This window comes from Physeter macrocephalus, chromosome 2 (assembly GCF_002837175.3).
Source record: "Physeter macrocephalus isolate SW-GA chromosome 2, ASM283717v5, whole genome shotgun sequence".
Lineage (NCBI taxonomy): Eukaryota > Metazoa > Chordata > Mammalia > Artiodactyla > Physeteridae > Physeter > Physeter macrocephalus.
The window spans coordinates 4210244-4231504 of NC_041215.1; the positions used below are offsets into that span (position 1 = coordinate 4210244).

General features: G+C 48.8%; 1 protein-coding gene across 1 annotated transcript in view; it reads left to right on the forward strand.

The window, feature by feature from the left end:
- ERGIC1 (endoplasmic reticulum-golgi intermediate compartment 1) overlaps nt 1-21261 on the forward strand; it is a 106140-nt gene that overhangs the window by 34745 nt on the left and 50134 nt on the right. Inside the window, exon 2 of the mRNA XM_007127542.4 lies at nt 15442-15503. Within this exon, the coding sequence (XP_007127604.1) occupies nt 15442-15503 (62 nt within the window). The remainder of the gene's footprint in view (nt 1-15441; nt 15504-21261) is intronic.

A 21261-nucleotide genomic window follows, 5' to 3' on the forward strand; every position in this document is an offset into this window, starting at 1 on the left:
GGGGGAGGCTGTGTGTGTGTCGGTGGGGCGGGCAGGGGATGTATGGGAAAATCTCCGTACCTTCTGCTCCATTTTGCTGCGAACCTAAAACCGCTATAAACGATGGTCTAGTTTTTAAAAAACAAAGAGGTACACGATATACTTGCTGATGTTTGAGCCACTGCCAGCCTGACCCCCTGGCCTGTGTTCTTCACCAGTCCTGGCAATGATGCGATTCGGGGTGAGGCACGGCTCTGCAGAGTGTGAGGGCTTCCCTGGCTGGGTCACCTGTGGGACGGCAGGCATGCCAGGGGGCTCTGCCAGGGGAGGGACTGATCCTCCCACTTGGGGAGGAGGAAGGGAGGGGGTGAGGGAGGTGATAACCACATTCTTTGGTCTTCACTGCCTGGGACAGCGTGTGCTCAGGGAGGCTGGCCTTGCCACTGCCAGGGCATTGCAAAACTCAAGCTCAGTTGAATCGATGTCCTTTGGAAAAGTACGTTTTGCTCAGGAGCCAAGTAAAACTGAAAGTTTTGCAGCCAGCACACTGTAGTCGAGAGCCCTGACTCACACTGAGTGCGAGGGAGGAGGGCCAAGCTCAAGGCAGGCCTCGGCGCTCAGGTGCACCCAGGCTCCCTCTGGTGCCAGGCCCCTCAGCCAGTTCAAGGCCCTCAGTTGGGACAGTGTGTGTGCTGTGGGCAGTATCCTCAGATGGCTTTGTCAGGACTCAGACCCCCTTGCTGTTTAGAAAATGTTCTGTCCCTACAGAGCTGTGGATAAAATGAATCACTGTTAAAGTCACATTTTCTTATTGACTTGCATTATTGGTTCAGAGATGACTTCTCTCTAAGATAAGTCTTTGGTTGATTTAGGGGCTCCTGGGTGTCATGAGAAGAGCCCCAGGTGCGACTCACAGGTAGTTCTCACTTATGACATTAGGCAATTCAGTGTTGCTTCCTGAGCCTCAGTTTTTCTGCCTTTAAAATGGGTCTGGACTAAATCAGCCTTGCTGACTACCCAGGAAGAGTTGTCACTGGTGCCCCCAGTCCCATGTCCTTGGCAGACGTTGCTAGCTAATCCATCCCAGCACGCACACACTGAGTCCAGTCCCAACCTTAGCAGCTGGGCAGCCACTAGAATTGATCCCTGAGACAAACCTTCTTGACCACACAGGAACTCCATGATCTCAAAGTTCCCTTCTAGTTTTACAGTGCTTAGGTCTTCTTGCCTTCTCCTATTTTTTCAGTCCTACCGTCTATTCTGATGCAAAAATACTTCAAGGTTTAAGGCCAAGTTCACAAACTGATAGCCTTCAGGCCAAATATGAGCCACAGAAGTGTTTTCTTTGATTCGCATATTGTTTTATTTAAAAAACAAACAAAAAACCCCAAACAAACAAAAAAAACTGGTTGCCATCATTTTTAAATTGGTAATTTCACGTAAGACCCAGATTTCTGGTTTTCCCTCATCTGGCCGCACCAGGGCTCCTTGTTCCAGCCATGGGCCAAGCTGGGGGGCTTTCTACCCTCCTTAGATGAGCTGTGGACCCTCCGATTGCTGCAGGCCCCACCGGCCCACTTCTCTCATCTCAGTACCTGCCTAGCCTCAGCAGGTATTTTCTACTGGGGAGCGTGAACTTCCTTCAGAGACACACAATGCCTGGTAGCCTCTCGTTTGGCGATGTGAGCAGCTAGGGGATCAGTGTCTGGGCCCATTGATGCATTTGGGATGCTTGCTGTTTCCTGGAAGGGGTGTGTGAGCTAAGTTTTAAAGAACGACCTGGGGCCTCTGACCTCACCTCCCATTGCAGCTGTATCAGCCTCCTTGCTGTTGGAGGAACCTGCCAGATATGCTCCTTGCCTCAGGGCCTTGGCACTTACCATCCCTTCAACCTGGAACTCTCTTCCCTGGACATCCAGGTGGCTGCTGTCTCACTTAAATGAGATATGTGTTTTGCATGTCATCTGGTCAGACACGCCCTCACACCCCATCTAAAGCAGTACCCACATTACGTTCTATTCCCTTAGCCTGGTTTATTTTTCTTCATAGCGCTGACATATGTTAGTTCATTTATTGTTTGTCTCCCGCACTGTGGTGTAAGCTAGGTGAAGGCAGAGAGCTTTGTGTCTGAGCACTGTTCTGTGCCTAGCACCTAGAACGGTGCGTGGTCCATAGTGAGCACTTAGTAATGACAGAGAGAATGAATGAGCTGGCAGAGAAGGAGAGAGAGGGGTGCTGCAGACAGAGGGCACAGTGCATGCCAAGGCACAGAGCTGGCACAGAACGGGCCTTTCTGGAACAAAATGTTGGGGTCACGGGGTGAAGAGGCAGGTAATAGAGAGACAGGGGCTGGGGAGCCCACGACAGGTCTCCTAAGACCCTAGCTGTCTTTATTTTTCCGTTTATAACCTGTTTATTATAGAACAACTGAAAAGTACCAAGATGTGCCCAAAGGAAAAGGGTCACCAACTAAACTCTCCCCCAGGCCAACAAGGACAACCCTTTGATTCCTTTCCTTGTGCCTTTTTTGCATGGGACTGTCTGAACATCTCACCTTTTAACTTGTGAACCACCTTGTTTCCTAAGGCACACAGCTGCTCCCTAGGAAGGCACGGTAATTTCATGTCCAGACAGACGAGGATGCAGACCTCAGCTTTGCCACTTGCTGATTGAGTGACCTTGGGCTTCCGGAGCCATGAAACTTGGCCGGAGTTGTCGCTCTACATGGGACGCCCTTCCACCCCTTTTCCCCAGCCTCATTTCTGCTTGTCTTCCTGCACTCGGGGTCTCAGCCTGAGATTCACCCCCTCTACACAGTCTTTTGTGAGCCCCAGTTCCTTTTCCTTTAAAAATAGGGGTGAACATCCTTTTGGTATCTCGAATGGGTTTGAGAATTTGATGAGATGACGTGAGTCAAGAGGCTGGCTCCTGGGAGGTGCTCAGTAAATTCTGTCCTTGCCCTCCTCGTAACACCAGGGCCACCTCCAGCTTTTTCTCTATTATACTTTCCTTACCTGCAAATCTCTTAAAATCTTAATCCTGTCCTAGGCTTCTAACCCCAGGCCTAGCCAGAACTCAGCCTTCACTTTTCGAGGTAGCTGAGATGTAGTCCAAAAGGTGGTCTCATGGCACAGAGTAAAACTGAATCCTGTGGGCAGGTGGAGGTCAAAGGACATTTGGGGTCCCTCGAAGGTAGCCCCTTCCACAGGTATCTCGGCACAGCTGTCTTTTCCCCCAGTTCTCTCCTCCTAAACTTAAAACACCGGCACCAATCGTTTCTTCCTTTTAAATCTCTGCTGAAGGCCGTGCCCTGGCGGGGAGCCAGGGGCATGAGAATCTAATCCCCGGAATAGCTCCTGCCGCTCAACATTTAAATGCCGTCTGTATTTTTATCCAATGATGGGTCACTTCTGAAAAACCCCGCTCAGGTCCTGCCCCTCTAAGAATACATTTCCATTTATAGCGTCTGAGCTCGGGATGTTGTTGTGTCCCGGTGTGGGGCCAGCGGCTGCGTCCTGTTTCCAGTGATTTGGGAACACGTTGGGGGCCCCGGCTGTCCCCCCCTCAGCCCTCCCTCCCTGTGGCCTTGACCAGTGGGAAGCCTGACTCCCAGCCAAGCCCTGGCAGCCTCGGGCTCCGACCCCAGGCCTTTCCTGTTTCTGGGGGAGTGTGAGCTCATTGGGCTGTTGCGGGGGGGCGGGGCAGTAGGGGTGAGGGGACCCCTGTTCAGCTGTGCTCTGCTGGGGCCTCAGTGGCACCACACCACAGTTCCGTAGCTCCGTGGGACCCTTCCTCCTCCCCTCGCTCAACAAGCACCCACAGCCTGCTGTCGGTGCCAGGCTGTGCATGGGCAAGGGAGGTCAGCACGGACAGCCAAGGCCCCCAGGGGCTGGTATGGAGCTTTGGGGAGGCCGCAGAGAGTCAGTGCGCAGCCTTTGGGTGAGGCTGACCCGGGCTCCGATCCTGACCCTGCCTCTTGCTGGCTGTGTGAGCTTAGGCAAGTGGCTAAGCCTCTCTGAGTCTTGGTTTCTACATTTGTTGATGGTACCTTTTTTAGCTGGTAGCCAGGACAGGTCTTTGAGGAGGTGACAGTTGAATATAGACCTAAAAGAAGTGAAAGAGCAAGACAGGAAGAGATCTGAGGGGAAATCATTCTAGATACAGAGAACGCAAGGGCAAAGGGCCTGAGGCGAAAGCATGCTTGCTTGACTGTTCAAGGAACAGATTGCATAAGAATTTAGAGCTAATGCAACTAACTGTAAATAGTAAGACTAGTGCCCGCTCCCTGCTGTGTGTCAGCTTCGTTCTCCCCCATGAGCCTGGGTCCAGGTAACAGGTCAGGGCGTTGTCCAGTCCAGTGAGGCCTCCATCTTTTTACCGATAGACCATCTAAAACACTTTCTGAGAATTGCCTGGATAGTTATCTTCCTGATCAGCTATTTTACTTTCTTGCTCATCATGCTGGCCAAGAACAGCACATCTCACCACTTCTCAGACATTTGGGAACCCCAGGAGGACACAGGCTGTGACTTTGAAAGAATCAGAGATCCCTATCTCTAACACAAGATGTTGCTGCCCTTGCTGTGTTTCACTTTAACTATCTGCAGATGTGCACATTTGGATTCCATAATCCCTGTGGCTCCTCCTACCTCATTGTTTTGGGAACAGGTTTTGTGTGAGGTGCTGTTGAGTTTTGTTCTGGACCTGTCAAGTGTGAAGGGCAGGCATGATGCCTTTAGAAATGAGGATGCTCCTTGGGCGTTACTGTGTGAGCGCCATGAGGACAGGGACTAATTCTGTCTTGTTGACTTTCTCCTGTCTCTCTGGAACTCGGCACAGTAAATTAAGGCATAGATAAGTTGGGGGTGGGAGTTAAAAGAGAAGGGGCCTGAGCACAGACCCCTGGGGGTATACCAAGATATCAGGGGCAGGAGGAGGAAAAGGAACAGACCCAGAAGATGCTGAAGAGTGAGGATGCCATGGTACTTTAGGCAGCCAAGAGAAGAGAGAGATCTAAGAAGGAAGGGACAGTCAGCAGGATTGGTGCAGAGGCAGTACTGAGGAGAGCCAATGGCATCAGACCCTTAGGGACTCTTGGGTGATCTTAGCTATAGCACGAAGAAAGAGTGGGTGAGGGGGGCCTGGCATCAAGCTGCTGTGGGGTAAGGATCAAATGGAAGGTGAAATGTGAGGTTATTCTAGGCCAGTCGTTAAGAAGTGTGCTGTGTACTTCCTACTGCATCACACTGAGAGGGGTACAGAATAACTTGCTGTCTTCCCTTTGAGATGCTAAGATCGGTCACTGGGTTCAGGTGGCAGCAGCCTGGTGCATCTGTTATGAAACTTCCCATCCTTGCTGATAAATGCCTAAATCCAGTATTTCATCAGAGATGCACAATGATGATATTCCTAATTCTATTAGTCCTTCCACATTATTCTTTGAAATTATTCCGTAAAATAGGACTTTGTCCTCATCAGCTATTTGGTTACCTAGATATACATTGTGTATACCCAAAAAAATCAGAATAAATGCTTTCTTTATGTACCAATTTTCAAAATAATGGCTTAGCATCTTCAAAGGTATCCAAAGAGGCTTTTTTTTTTGGTTTTGTTTTATGAAGTGTCATTATGAACCCATAGATTGCTTAATGTATTTGATGTGTTTCATTCGTGGCTATCATGAAAAAGTTTTTTTCCAACAGTTTTATTGAGGTATAATTGACATACAATAAATTTCACGTACTTAAAGTGTACGGTTTGAGAAATTTGACATATGTGTACACCCATGAAACCACCATCCCAAAATAATGAACATATTCATCACCCCCCTGAGTTTCCTCAAGTCTCTCCCTTCTTCCCTCCCTGGGCAACCAATGATCTGCTATCACTCTAGGTTAGTTTATACTTTCTAGAATTTTATGTAGATGGAATCATACTGTATTGGCTTGCATTCAGCGTAATTATTTTGAGAATCATCCATGTTACTCCTGTCAATACTTCATTCCTCTTTACTGTTGAGTAATATTCTGTTTTGTGGATATGCCATCTGTCCATTTTCCTGTTGATGAATATTTGGGTTGTTTCCAGTTTGTGACTATTACAAATTAAGCTTCCATGAATATTCATATACATGTCTTTGTATGGGAAAATACTTTCATTTCTCTTGGGTAAATGCCTAGGCATGGAATGGCTGGATCATATGGTAAGCATATATTTAACATTTTCAGAAACCACCAAACTCTATTCCATAATGGTTATACTACTTTACATTCCACCAGCCATGTCTGAGAGTTCCAGTTGCTCCATATCCTCGCCAACACTTGGTGTGACCAGTCTTTATAATTTTAGCCATTCTAATAGTATCTCTGTGGTTTTAATTTGCATTTCCCCAATGACTCTGATATTAGCATCATTTCATGTGGTTATTCACCATCAGTGAATCTTTGGTGAAATGCCTGTTCATATCTTTTGCCCACTTTTTAATGGGTCGTTTGTTTTCTTATTCCTGAGTTTTGAGTTCTTTATATTGAATATAAATCTTTTAACAGACATGTGATTCACATATATTTTTCCTAGTATATGGCTTGTCTTTTCATTCTTTTAACAATGCCTTTTGAAGAATGGAAGCTTTTCATCTTGATGAGGCCTTATTTATGATTTTTTTCTTTTATGGATCATGCTTTTGGTGTCTTATTTAAAGTCTTTGCCTAACCTAAGAGCACTAAGATTTTCTCCTATGTTTTCTTCTATAAGATTTATAGGAAGTCTTGAAGTCAGATCCAACTTTGTTCTTTTTCAAAGTTGTTTTGGTTCTTCTAAGTCCTGTGCATTTCCATATGAATCTTAGAATCAGCTTGCCAAATCCTACAAAAACTCCTGCTGGAGTTTTGGTTGGAATTGAGTTGAATCTACAGATCAATGCCATCTTCACAATATTGAGTCTTCTGACCCATTAACACAGTGTATTTCTCTATTTACTTAGGTCTTCTTTAATTTCCCTCAGCAATGTTTTATTGTATTCAGTACATGGGTCTTGCACTTCTTTTGTCAAATTTATCCCTAAATATTTAATATTTTTATGCATCTCCTAAGAATAATGGAAGTAACCATTTGTGTTAGCTTTTGGTTACACCTTCTATTGTTTCTTTTTAAAGATATAAACAAGGATGGAGATTTATTTTTATCACTACCTCCAGCTGCTCCCCACCCCAAACACACACACACACAAAATTTAACAGAACACAGTGTTCCACAGTTTGCTTTTTTCTCTTACTCTATAGAGACCTTCCTCATTCCTCTTTATAGCTGCATCATCCTCCACTTTATGGATGGTCTGTAGTTTATTAACTGGTCCCCCTGGATGGACATTTGGATGGCCTCCAGTTGTTTGCTGTTACAGCTGGTGCAGCGGTGAGTAATAGCCCTGTGCCTACGTCATTTTATATGTTCACCTGGAATTTACTGAATACCGTTAATGGGCCAGGCCCCGCACGACCCACGGTGGATTCAAGAACAAATCTGACTGTCCCAGCCCAGCAAGAGCGGAAGACCCTGCAGCCGTCTCGGAGCTGTGCCAGGAATGTATACGTCCACAGCGCCCAGGAAGGTGGGGAAGGCTGCCTTGAGAGGGGCGTTCTGGAAGCTCAGCAGTCAAATTTACTCCTCTTTCCCTTTGGCCAGGGCTTTGTGGTCAGAGAGGGTATTCTGAGACAGGAGAGGTCACAGGTGGAGGCGATTGAAGCTGGGAGGTCACCCTGTAGACGAGTGACCTTCACAAGGGCACCGAGATTCAGGGAGAGAGCCACAGGGGATGGGCTGGAGAGAGAACTGTGTGTGTGTTAGTACTGTGTACACAGAGCATCATCACCCAGCCCTCCCACAGATACAGGCCTCTACCCCTCCCACTCCCAGCCTGTCTCCCTGTCCCAGGCAGGCATGGGGTACAGTGAACAGAGCAGAGGTCCTGAGGCCAGACTGCAGCAGTTTGACTCCTGGCCCGGAATCTTGGGCAAGTGAGATGGGGAGAATGCTGGTATCCACTGAACAGGGCTGTACAAAGGATGTGAGCTAATGAATGGACAGTCCAAGTCCAAGGCCGGGTGCACCATGGTGCCTCACAATGGGGACAGTAGCAGTGTAGCTGTGATTGCTGTTGTTATTATTATTCCCCCCTCTAAGCTCCTCCATCGGGGCTGGAAACAGACAGATGTTTTCCCCATCCTTCTGACAGAGGGAGGAGCGGTGTGTGAGCTCACAGTAGTAGATTGAATGTCAAGGACAGGATTTGGGGGCGGTGAGAGTGATTCTGGGGCCGATTAGAACTGGTGCTTGCACGGTTCTCTCCCAGCCGCGTTAGGCTCTGGTGCGTCCATTTGTTTACCTCTATGTGCCCTTCAACACACGGGCATGTGCACACACACACCAGTGGTTCTCAGTAAGGTGGAAGAGATGAGTAAGTGAACCAACAAGCACACGTTTCACCCAACTCCCTGGGCTTGACACCGAGGGCTCTGACAGGCTGGTGGGCAGGGGTGAGCAGGCCAAAGAACCAACTAAAGCCTCACTATTTTGGGGATGAGTGACCCACCACTTCCAATGACTTGCTCCTAAATGGCGTCTAATTTCATTAGGCCGTGGAAACAGTGACATCACGAGCGCCTGCCTGGTGGCCGCCCACACATGGCGAACCCCAGGGCGATCTGAGATTTGTCTTCAAGAGCAGGGGAGAAGTGAGGTCCCAAGCAGCAAAAGTTAAAATAGCAAGAGCTGAGGCATTCTGCTATGAAAAGAAATTACAGAAGAAATCCATTAGTCAGAGATTTCCAGCGGCAGTTTCCTTGCTTGGGAGCAGGAGAAGACTTATGCGTGTTTATTTTGGGTGAGGTTAAGCAGCCGTCCCTCGCTCTGTAGGCTAGATGTGACCTGTACAGTGAATTTCTGTTAAGTAAATCCTATATTCTCGTCGACTTCTAGTTCTGAGGTTGACATATATTTTATCCTAAGGAATTTGTTTGATCCTAAGTTATAATGAAGTTAGAGGCACGGATTGAGCGCCTTTTGGATTCAAATAGTGACACTTGTACTTACTGAACCTTTATAAGAAGTCACAAATTCAGGTGGACTTTATTTTTTCCCTGGGGGTTCCTTTGCCCAGTTCTCTCCAAGTGTGCCTTCTCGGGCACAGAGTGGAAAAGGACTGGGAAAGACTGCAGGGGCGATCAAGGCCATGGCCATGACTTCACCCAGACGGAGCAGAGGCAACTTGGAGACGTCTCTGCGGAGAGAACATAGGCTCAGTGGGAAAATGAGCTCCTGCGTGGGAAGGTTTTCTCTGCCTGCAACAGGGTTTCTCAACTTTAGTGCCATGGACATTTGGGGCTGGTATCCTTTGTTGTAGGGGGCTGTGCCTTGTAGGATTGAAGGATGCATTCGCTTCCCTGGCTTTCTACCTGCTGGGTACCACCCACTCCCCGGGGTGACAACCAAAAATATCTCCAGACATCGCCAAATGTCCCCTGGGGGACCCAGATTGCACCTGGTTGAAAGTCAGTAGCATATGACATTTCAAGAGCATGAGATAACAAGGATTTCACAAGCTTTTTATTGGCTTGTTTTTGTTTTAAATACTCTGAGTTTAATTATACCTTGAATTGGGTGAGTCACTCCTTCTTGGGGCTTCTGTTTTCTCTTCTGTAAAATGAATGGGTTGGACACAGTGATCTCAGAACACCTTCTAGACCCAACAGCAGAGCGTGGTGAAGGCAGGAGGTCCCCTGGGGTCTCCTCATTTGGGTTCTGTTCCAACAGGTGACAAACATATGGTCCACCTGGCTCTGGGCACTGCTCCCATTCTTCTGGCATCTAGCTCAGTCTTTCTTAAGTCCAGTTGATTGTTTTCTTGCTTTCATTTAAGCCCATATTGCCTTTTTTGTAAGTGAACATGTCTAAATACAGTACAAGGAACCCCGGAGGACCCATCACTCAGCTTCCCCACCATCCATTTCATCTTAATCTTGTTTATGGGGCCAGCCAGTGGACCTTATCTTTGTATAGATTCATCCACTGACCCATTCGTTCAGATCAGTTCCCCAAGGGCCTGGATTGGGCAGGGCTGGGCAGCAAGGAGGCCCAGGTTCTTCCTGTGAGAAACTCACAGTCTAGGGGGAGGACAGGGAAAGAGCATTTTTTGACAAACATAAAGAATCTATCCTTTAGCTTTCTCTATTTAAGGCCAAGCAATTCCAATTCTTTTTTTTTTTTTTTTTTTTTTTGTGGTACGCGGGCCTCTCACTGTTGCGGCCTCTCCCGTTGCGGAGCACAGGCCCCGGACGCGCAGGCTCAGCGGCCATGGCTCACGGGCCCAGCCGCGCCGCGGCATGTGGGATCTTCCCGGACCAGGACATGAACCCATGTCCCCTGAATCGGCAGGCGGATTCTCAACCACTGCGCCACCAGGGAAGCCCGCAATTCCAATTCTTTAATCTTTCTTCCTAAGAAGTATTTTCCACCCAAATGGTCCTGGTTTATCCCCACATCATTGGGAAAAGCAACAAGAATGTAAATTAGGCCTGGATTCAGATCCCTGCTGTGACACTTCATAGGTGTGAGAGCTTAGCCAAGTCAGCAGCCTCTGAGCCTCATCTGTAAAATGGGATAACAATCCCCAGCTCACAAGTTGGCTGAGAGAATTAGATGAGAACATGTCGGTCCAGGGCCTAAGCACACACTAGATGTACACTAAGCATCCTTTCCTCTCTCCCCCTTTCTCCTTACCCTTTCCTCTACATTCTCTTAACAGTGGGTGGTAATCGCATCACCACATCACCGCAGTGAGGGACTGACTAATGTGAGCCAGAGACGACGGCTGACTTCCTGATCTGTCACATGCCTGGGTTCTCACCAGCCTCCCAGTGGCCCATTTTCTTAGTGACATTCACTGCTGACTCACTTGGCTTGTGGTCAGCTCTGAACCCAGGGTCCTTTTCAGCTATCCCTTTACCCTACCACCACTCCCCAGCTTGGATTTGTGGCATGGGAATGGAATCATTATCAGAGAACATTCTGTTTAGGTGGCCCTTCTCAAGGAGCCAACAGCATTGCTAGACGAACAATTTCATGAGGGCAGGGGCCATGTCTACCTTGACCACTTTCATTTTCCCACCATCTAGAGCACTGCTAGTAGGTACTTAGTAAACACCTGTTGAATGAATTAATGTGTTTTGCGCTGGTCCCTGTTTTCCAAGAGAGCCCCATCTGCTCTGGGGCAGCATCTTCAGAAAAGCAAATAAGCAAAACCTTGAGACTTTAGTTTACCAATAAATGAGCTCTAAACTGATTCCCAGAAGTACAGGGCAGTGGAAGGACAATGGGCTATGGACCGAGACTTGGGTTTGAATCCCAGCTCTGCTAAATTGACTTGCTGACTTTGAGCAAGTTGCTTATGGCTGAGCCTTAGTCTTCTTCCTGGAAAAATGGGATATCAGTATCTGCCAGAGTTACTGTGAGGTGAGAATTAAATGCAAATATACATGGGAACACACCCCACATGGGATGGCAGTGATTTTGGTTTGCGTCATTCACTCTTTCCGGAGCACCTGCCTTCTTTGATTGCCATGGCCTCCTGTAGTTTTGTCCAAGTCTCGCCTCCTCTCTTAGACCTTTGTTCACTCAGCCTTCATCTCCCCTCCCTCCCCTGACAAAGACATACTCTGCCTGACACCCAGCACACCTGGCCAACATTTGTTAAGCCAGCATCTCAAATTCTGATGCCTATAGGGACCAAACATAACACAAAGAAAGCAGGCTGGGTGGGATTTTTACATGAAATCTCCCGCTTAAGCTTTAAAAAAATTTTTCATTAAATTAAAAAAAGATCTTAACTTTTCATTTTGAAATAATTGCAGACTTGCCAAAAAATTGCGAAAATAATACAAAGACTTCCCATATGCCCTTTACCCGGGCTTCCTTAAATGTTATATAACATTATATAACATCTTATATAACCAGACCATTTTCAAAACCAGGAAAAGAACATTCTACAGTACTATTAACTAATCTACAGATCTTATTCAAATCCCACCAGTTGTCCCACTGATGTCCTTTCTTTGATCCAGGACAGCCTGCAGGGTTTAGTGGTCACATTTCTTTAGTCTCCTCCAATCTCTGACAGTTCCTTGGTCTTTACGTGCCTTTGTGTCCTTGATACTTTTGACAGATGCTGGCCAGTCATTTTGTAGCATGACGCTCAGTTTGGATTTGTTTGATGTTTTCTCATAATTCATCTGAGGTTGTACACTTGAGCAAGTTCCCCACAGGAGTGATGGGGTACCCTCCCCAGTACTTCGTATCAGGAGGCACATGATGTGTCTCCTTACTGGTGACACTCCCTTTGGTCACTTGATTACGGTGATGTCTGTCAAGTTTCTCCTCTGTAAAGTTACTCTTTTTCCCTTTATGATTAATGAAGATTTGGGGGGGGCGGTACTTAGAAGGTATGGAAGTATCCCATTCCTCATCAGACTTGATTTACTTATTTCTTTATTTCCATCTATGTAGATTTTTGGCTTCCTATTTTATCTAACCGGTCATACTCTATTACTGTGATTGCTGATTTTAATGCTTACATTGCCCCTTCTTTGGCCAGTGGGAGCCCCTTTAAGCTGGCTTCTTGTCCTTTGGATATGTCCCATCATTCTTTCTTGCTTTCTGACATAAGAAGATACTCCAAATTCATCTTGCATTTTCCCTACCCAGCCCTGGAATCAGCCATTTCTCCAAGGAGCTGATCCCTTTGAGTAAAGAATGATATTTAGAAGCCAAGGTTTGAGGTCCAAATGTGCTCATTGCTGTCTGGCTGTCACTGTTCCTGCACCCTCTCTATAGAACGAGCTAGGAAATAAATGTATATGTGATGTGTCTGCACACATGGATATTTCTCTATTTGTGTATGCTGAAAACCATGAATTCACAGCAATACCTTCATTTCCACTCGAACACCATGGGGTTTATTCTACTTCTTTCTCTATGTATACCTCCCTTTCCCAACAGTGAGGCACCCAGCCCCCATTATCCTCACTGTATTTATATATTTGATCAGCCCCCCCTGTATGCAACCATCTCCCATCTCTCCCTCTCTCCCCCTTGTCAGGTTCTGACACTCTGCTCTAGGCCACTCCCCGCTCCTTACCCTGGGCAGCCTTTGACTTCCCATAAAACTCCCAGTTTTGAAATGGTGGCTCATATATTTATTAAAACATGAGGCCCAGTTTCTGGCTGTGGGCCCAGGGTAGTAACCAGGTATTAACTGGACTAGGAAGCTGGCTTGTAAGCCCCTCTTGCTTCTCCAGCATCCACTCCCTCCATTCCCGTGCTAGCACCACAGGCAGGTAAACTTAGCCTTCCAGCACGTCAGGCTCCGTCCTCTTCTTCGTTTCTGCTTTTGCCGTTCTTACTACCTGGACCAATCTCTGCCTGCACCTACCCTTTCTCCCATCCTCCTGCTCAGACATCAGCTCTTTCTGGAAGCTTCAGGATGACCCCAGGTGCCCTTTCCAGGTTCATCTGGCACCTCCAGCAAACCCCATGGCGGGGCACCACTGCGATCTCCTTTTGATTCCCTCTTTGTCTTTGCTGCTAAACTACAGGTACACAGAGCTGAGGGCTGATTTTATCTCCATGTCTCTAGTACCTAAAAGAGGGCTAGCACATAGTAGGTGCTCGTAAATGTCAGCCGAATAAACATTAATCATAGTAACAGCAAATACTGATATAGTACCTTTGGGTGCCAGGCATGGTTCTAAGTGCTTTATATGCACTAAGTCATTTGGTTCTAATCCCTATGCAGTGAGATAGTTACTGTTGTTGCCCCCATTTTGCAGACAGAGGAACTGAGGCACAGAGAGATTCAGTGATGCTCCCAAGGTCACACAGTGGTGGGGTCACATTTAAGCCCAGGCAGGCTAACTCCCCAGTACATACTCTCTCCTCTAACATGCCTCCCACAGGTAAAGTGGGCAGCATTTTCAGAATAAGGGAGGTGAGTAGGTATGGATAGTTGAGTCACATGAGGCCCCCACTCCTCCTGACCACACTCCCAGCCCCAGTTTTTAGTGCCTTTCGGGGCCTAAGCACAGGAGACTGGTGGCTGAGCAGGTGGGAGAGAAAGTGGTACCTTTTAGCTCTGCAGCCTATAGGAATGTTTTCTCCTCTGAGGTCTTGAGGAAGCAAGCAGCTTTCAAGTGTAATTAGAGTGAATTGCGCAGGAGTCAGGTATCAGATCTTATGCAAGATCGTATGCAAGATCTCCAAGTCATTGCATTGGGGCACTAACCTTGTTTCCCAATCACCCAAGAGGAGCCATCCGCCAGCCCATCACCCCTGGAGGGCGGAGTCGCCAGCCTCTTCACCAGAGAGCTGGGAAAGGGCTGTGGGCTTAGAGCTGCTTGCTCATCAAGTGAAGGGGAGGAAGCCAAGTGCCTGGGAACGCTCTGTGTCAGCTCCTCCACTGACGTTTCTTTCCCTTACTCAGGGGCCTGGCGGGGTCTCGTAGTAGTACAGAAAAGGAAACTGAGGCTGAGAGGTGACGTCGTTTGCCTGACATCACACAGCAAGGAAGAAGACCAGCCAAGATTTGAACCCAGGGCAGTCTGATTCTAGGGCTTTACCCCTTAAAACAACGGGCCAGAATTACACCCACGTCTGCCTGACTCCAAAGCCCCCAGTTCTTCCACCACCAGCCCACCACCCCGTCTGCTCTGGTGGGATCCATATGAAATAAAGTCGTCTGCTCTGTGTCTGGGCAGAAACCCACGTGAGCTGGAGTCAGGGCTGTCACGAGCCGATGTCAGCCCCAGGCAGGATTTTCTGTTAACCTCCTGCCTTGGAGTTCAGGAGACTCTCCAAGAAGAAGGCTGCAGAAGCTGGGGAAGGGGGGAGTGGAAACAAGAGGAGGTAGAGGCAGGAAAGGGAAGAGGGGGCGGAGAGGTGACGCCAGGCAAGAATGCAGTGCCGTCAGAGAGCTCAGGAAAGACTGCGCTTGCCTGTTCCCTTCAGCGTCAGACAAAGCCATCGCCCAGGTTCAGTTCATTCCCCCAGTGCTTACTAGGGGCCTGTTGTGCCCCAGGCCCAAGCAAGGGTCTGGGGACACGGCAGGGGACAACACTTAACAAGGTCCCTGCCCTCAGGGAGCTTACATTCTATTGGGGGCAAGACCAACCAAGAACCAGAATCAGATGAGGGGTCCAGGCCATCTGTCTCAGGGGGTGATAAGTAGTGAGGCAGTGCGACAAGGGAGGTGTGGGAGCCAGGATCCCATGGGGGGCAGGGGACGTCCTTCAGGCCTCTTGGAGGAGCTGGTTCGGGGAAGAATGGCGGCTGCTGGGCCCACCAGCCAGCACCATTTCCCCCTCTGCCTGACACCTGCCCTTTGCGTCCACCTCACCCCGTCCCCTTGGCTCTCCACAGGTTTGACATCTACAGGAAGGTGCCCAAGGACCTCACACAGCCGACGTACACCGGGGCCATTAGTGAGTACCCCCTTCTCCCCGTTGCTCCCCACCCTCTCCCCACCCCCTGTACCTGTGCCTGCCCGCCCTCTGCCGAAATGCTGGGCCAGGGAGGGAAGACAGAGAGACAGGAGGAGGGAAGAAATGATGGGCATCTTGCTGGGCCCTGCCTCTAGTCCATCACCTCTTCTCTGTCCTCACTGTAACACTGTAAGGTATAGCATCACCTGTTTCTGAAAGGAGACACCAGAAATCAATCATCAAGAGTAGCTGCCCCAGGAACTTCCCTGGTGGCACAGTGGTTAAGAATCCGCCTGCCAGTGCAGGGGACACGGGTTCGAGCCCTGGCCCGGGAAGATCCCACATGCTGAGGAGCAACTAAGCCCGTGCGCCACAACTACTGAAGCCCGCGTGCCTAGAGCCCGTGCTCCACGACAAGAGAAGCCACCGCAATGAGAAGCCCGCGCACCTCAACGAAGAATAGCCCCTGCTTGCCACAACTAGAGAAAGCCCACGTCAGCAACGAAGCGAAAAATAAATAAATTAAAAAAAAAAAAAAAAGAGTAGCTGTCCTTGGGAGGGGAAACGAGGGCTCACGGGTTGGAGGGAGACTGACTTTTCTCTTCACACCTTTTAGACTATTTGAGTTTTTGACATAAGGATGTTTCTATCCATTAAAAAAATAATCCTCTCACTCAGATTTTGGTTTCTGAATGCCAGTCTTCTACTAAAAGGACCCAGGGCTCCTGGGAGAAATGACTGATTGCAGGGCTGGGGCAGGAAGTGTACAAAATAAGCCTGGGACACCTTGTGCCAGAAAGCAAAAAAATGCCCGGAGGAAAAGAAAGGGGTGGAGGTGTGTCAGCAGGCCACAGGAGCCAGCCTGGAAGACAGCAAAGACCAACACAGGGCAATCTGAGTAACACAATAAATAATGGCATTATTGGCTTGTCACCCAAAGAATTAAGAAAAAGCTCCAGGAGTCCATACTGATCTAAATAAATGGGAGGGAAGGGATGAACCTTCCTTATAGAGGAATTCCAAATAATATTTATGAATATATCCCCCTCTGAGAGGTACAGCTCAACTCTCCTCTCCTGGAGTGCGGGCTAGTGACTCACTATTAAAGAGGAGAGAATGGAAAGGAAGTAGTAACTATGGTGGAGACATCCAGCGCCTGCCCCGTCACCGAGTGAAAGATTAGCATCAACCAGTGAGGAAGAGGTCACGTAGATGTCACGTGCCCGCTGCCTGCCATGGGATTTGATGGGAAGGGTACGTCACCTCCGTGGGATCTTCCCCCAGAACCACAACCCAGTCTAATCATGGGAAAGCAGCAGACAGCCCCAGCCTGGGGGACCCTCTACAGGACATCTGGCCAAGACTCTTTGAAAGTGGCAAGGTCTTGAAAACCAAGAAAAGACTGAGGAACCGTCACAGATTCGAGACTAAGGACACGATGACTAAATGCAAAATGGGATACCAGGTCTGGTCCCAGAACAGAAAACAGGCGCTAGCAGAGAAATCAGTGATCTAATAAGTCTGTAGCATAGTTAACAGTATTGGACAATGTTAACTTCTTCATTTTGACAAACATACCAGGGTTATGTAAGATGTTAACATAAGGGGAAGCTGGGCGAAGGGCGGATGGGAACTCTCTGTACTATCTTTGCGTCTATTATTATTCCACAATAAAGTTTATTTTAAAAAATATAAAAACAAACCAAAAGCACTTTGCAAGCAGGAAGTCTCTACCCACATTTTCCAGATGAGAAAATGGACTCAGAGAGGTGAAGTGACTTGTCTGAAGTTTCATAGCTTGCAAGAGGTGGGCCTCTCCAGTGCTTGGTGTGGGAGAGGGACCCTCCCCAGGGACTGTCCCCTGAGCAGGGCCCTGGGGCCGGGCAGTCATTTTGGAGTCCACTGCTGCTTCCCAGGGCAGGTCATTATCAGGTCAGTGGATGACCTTGGGGATCCCTGCACCCCGGCTGGCTCTGCCTCTAGCTTAGGTCGTCCAAGCTGCAGATGCCTTCTTGAGTCTGGCTGTCCACATCCCTGGAGAAGAGAAGAGAGCAGCCAGGCAGCAGGATTCATGTCCTGCTAGCTTCAGGTCTGGCAGAGCTGGGTTCATTCTCCCATTTAGCAGCTGGGTGACCCTGAGCAAGTCACTTCATCTTTCTGAGACTCAGTTTTCTTATCTGGGGGTTAAGTGGGATCACGCCTGTCAAGTATGGGGTACGTGCCAAACTCTCAGTGCTTGGACCGTGCACCTCTTCTTATCACTGTCCTCTTGGAGCCCACAGCCCATGAGGGTCTGTGACCGCAGAAGCTGTGACGCTTTGTGCCTTGATCCCCATGGAAAAGGTACTCGGGGTACATAGAGGAAAAGGGCTTGTTCATCTACCCGTTCAATTAGTTTATGAACCTGGTCACAAAAGTTCCAACGAGGCTTCCTGTCCCCTTCCTACCACCAACAGCTCAGGCTACTTCTTTGCAGGCTCTGCAGTTCTCTCCCTTATCGAGTATGTTTAACAATCAGGTCTGTATCCTTCTAGAATTTTTAAAAAACATATTCAGTCTTTGAAATACCTGTGTCGTCATTTTAAGCACAGAGAGGAGCGTACTGGGCACACCGTCCTTCCCTGCCCATTTTTTTTTTTTTTTTTTTTTTTTTTTTTTTGCGGTACGCGGGCCTCTGCTGCGGCCTCTCCCGTTGCGGAGCACAGACAGGCTCCGGATGCGCAGGCTCAGTGGCCATGGCTCACGGGCGCAGCCGCTCCGTGGCATGTGGGATCTTCCCGGACCGGGGCACGAACCCATGTCCCCTGTATCGGCAGGCGGACTCTCAACCACTGTACCACCAGGGAAGCCCCCCTGCCCTTTTTTAACTGACACATCCTGCACACCTTTCATACCAGCACGTAAACGGCCACCATGTGCTTCTTTCCATTATCTGGCCGACCCATGGTTTATGTAACCAGCCTCCTGAGGATGGGCATTCTGATTCCAGCTTACTGCTATTATAGACATCCTTGTCCATAAGTTTTTGTATCCTTGTATGGTTATTTCTGTAAGGTAACTTTCCTAGAAGAGGAATTACCGGGTCAAAGGTCATGTGCATTGTGAAATGTAGAAGGTACTGCCAAGTGGCCCTCCGGGGACGTGGTTTGATTTGCAGTCTCAAGCACAGTGTGTGAGAGGGCAAGTTCCCTTGCACAAGAGGAAAGGCGTGAGCACGGGAAGCCAGCCCTTAGCTACCATTTAGTGAACAAATATTTATCAGCCAGGTCTGGGGCCAGGCTGTGTGCCGTGTCCTGGGACCAAATTGATGAATGGGCTTCGGTCTTTGTCCTTGAAGAGTGCATGGCTGAGCAGGCAGGCAGACACAGAAACACACCATTTCATGACGTCATGGTAAGCGCTATTAATAACTGAAAGAACCAGCAAGGGCACTGGAGACTCACAAGTCGAGGTTTGAATTTTGCCTTCTCCACTGAAGCGCTCGTGTGGCCTTACACAGATTCCTTGACTTGCTGGTGTCTGCCTCTTGGGTCCGGTGCCCCCTTTGCTGGCTACACTGGATCTCCCACTAGCGAGCATCCTCCTGGCGTCACATTCCTACTGTCCAGTGCCTGAGTCAGTTTCAGAAGAAGTCTGGAGTCACAGAGCCTGAGCATCTTGCCCAAACGTGGATTGAAAGACTCTACAGTATCAGAAGGCCTTTCTGGTGGAAATACTTCCTACCTGCCTTCATGTTTTTTATTCATTCATTCACTCACTCAACAAATATTTATTTCATACCTTCTCTGAGCCAGGCACTATGCTAGACCCTGAGGCCCCAGGGGTGCTGAGACATTGTCTCTGTCTTTCCAGTCTGGGGACAAGGTAGGGGAAGCAGACACACAGCATGGGCTGCTGGACACTCCGATTCAGCTGAGCAGACTCCGCACTTATCCAGCTGCTAGGTCCAAGCCGGGGACAACACACGCAGATTTCAGAAAGAGGCCTTCCCATCCCTCTCCCCCCACCTCTGATCTGCATCGAGTCAGAAGTGTGGGGCCCGTTTGCAGGCTTGGAGCAAGAAAGGCAGCTAGAAAACCTGGATTGGCCTAAGTCAGCACTGACCTTCAAAAACACCTCCCGAGTTTGGGCCTGTTCATTACAGCAACCTGTGGGTTGCTGGGGCTTGAAGGTGGGGTGGGAAGGGTGAAAATGGCTCTGAAACATGGGTCAGAAAAGGTGTGAGATTTCAAGTGAGAAGGGTGCTTTGCCTACCTGCCGGGATTCTTTATCAGGAGGCATCACAGCTGCAGTTTGCAGGTGAGAAGGGGAAGGACGTGAGCCTGGGAAATTTGGATTGCCAGCTGGTCTTCTGCAGTGGATTTGTTCAGCAGCTGGAGAAGACATTTGAAATTAATTTCTATGCCATGAAAACAAACAAGCCACGTGGCCACTCTTTATAAACTGATGTGGGACCTGCTTAGACAAAATGAGCAAAGCACGGTTGAGAGCATGTGTACAGGGACTTCTCTAGTGGCACGGTGGTTAAGAATCCGCCTGCCAAAACAGGGAACATGGGTTCGATCCCTGGTCCGGGAAGATCCCACATGCCGCGGAGCAACTAAGCCCGTGCACCACAACTACTGAGCCTGTGCTCTAGAGCCCACGAGCCAGAACTACGGAGCCCGTGAGCCACAAGTACCGAAGCCCGCATGCCCTAGAGCTCGCGTGCCACAACTACCGAGCCCACGTGCCACAACTGCTGAAGCCTGTGCGCCTAGAGCCCGTGCTCCACAACAAGAGAAGCCACTGCAGTGAGAAGCCCATGTGCAGCCACGAAGACCCAACGTAGGCAAAAAAAATAAATAAAATTAAATTTAAAAAAAAGAGAGAAGGCATGTGTACATTATGCTACTTGATTAGAGGAAAAACTCGTATGCCTGTGGCAGGACACAGACTGTAAGGGTGGTACCTCTGAACAGGGGGCTGTGGGTCGGGAGTGAGAAAGAGACTCACACAGTTTGCCTTTTTATACAGCTTGATGATTTTTCTTATCACTTGCATGTATTACTTCTTCCAAAAAAAAGTAAAACCCTTAAACTCTGCCCTGTACAGCTTTTTCAAAGTTTGGAAGAACTGGGGAGTCATTCTGGTATGCCCCATGTCTGGGTGTGGTTTTGGAGGCTTGGTGAGGACTCTGGGGTTGTCCCTGTCCCACCCTTCACTTGGAGTCTGAGATCTCAGGGTTCCTTTTCTTAGGGCATTGGCTCTAGACCGCTCAGGTTCCAGCCCTCCCCACCCCCCCGCCTGCCACCCAGTGTGTCCTGGGCCACTGTCTTCCTCTCTCTGAGCCTCCATTTCTACACCTTCCACACGGGCTCGTACCTTCTTTCACGTGGGAGTGTGAAGTGACAGGTATCTGTTAACACTCCCACAGCAGGGCATGTGGTAGGTGCCCTAGAAACACTTGTGCTCTGCCTTCTTGCCTCAGAATGTATCTTTTTTAAAAAAAAAATAAATGTATTTGTTTTATTTATTTATTTTTGGCTGCGTTGGGTCTTCGTTGCTGCGCACGGGCTTTCTCTAGTTGCAGCGAGCAGGGGCTACTCTTCGTTGTGGGACGCTGGCTTCTCACTGTGGTGGCTTCTCTTTTTTTTTTTTTTTTTTTTTTTTCCCGGTACGCGGGCCTCTCACTGTTGCGGCCTCTCCCGTTGCAGAGCACAGGCTCCGGTCGCGCAGGCTCAGCGGCCATGGCTCACGGGCCCAGCCGCTCCGCGGC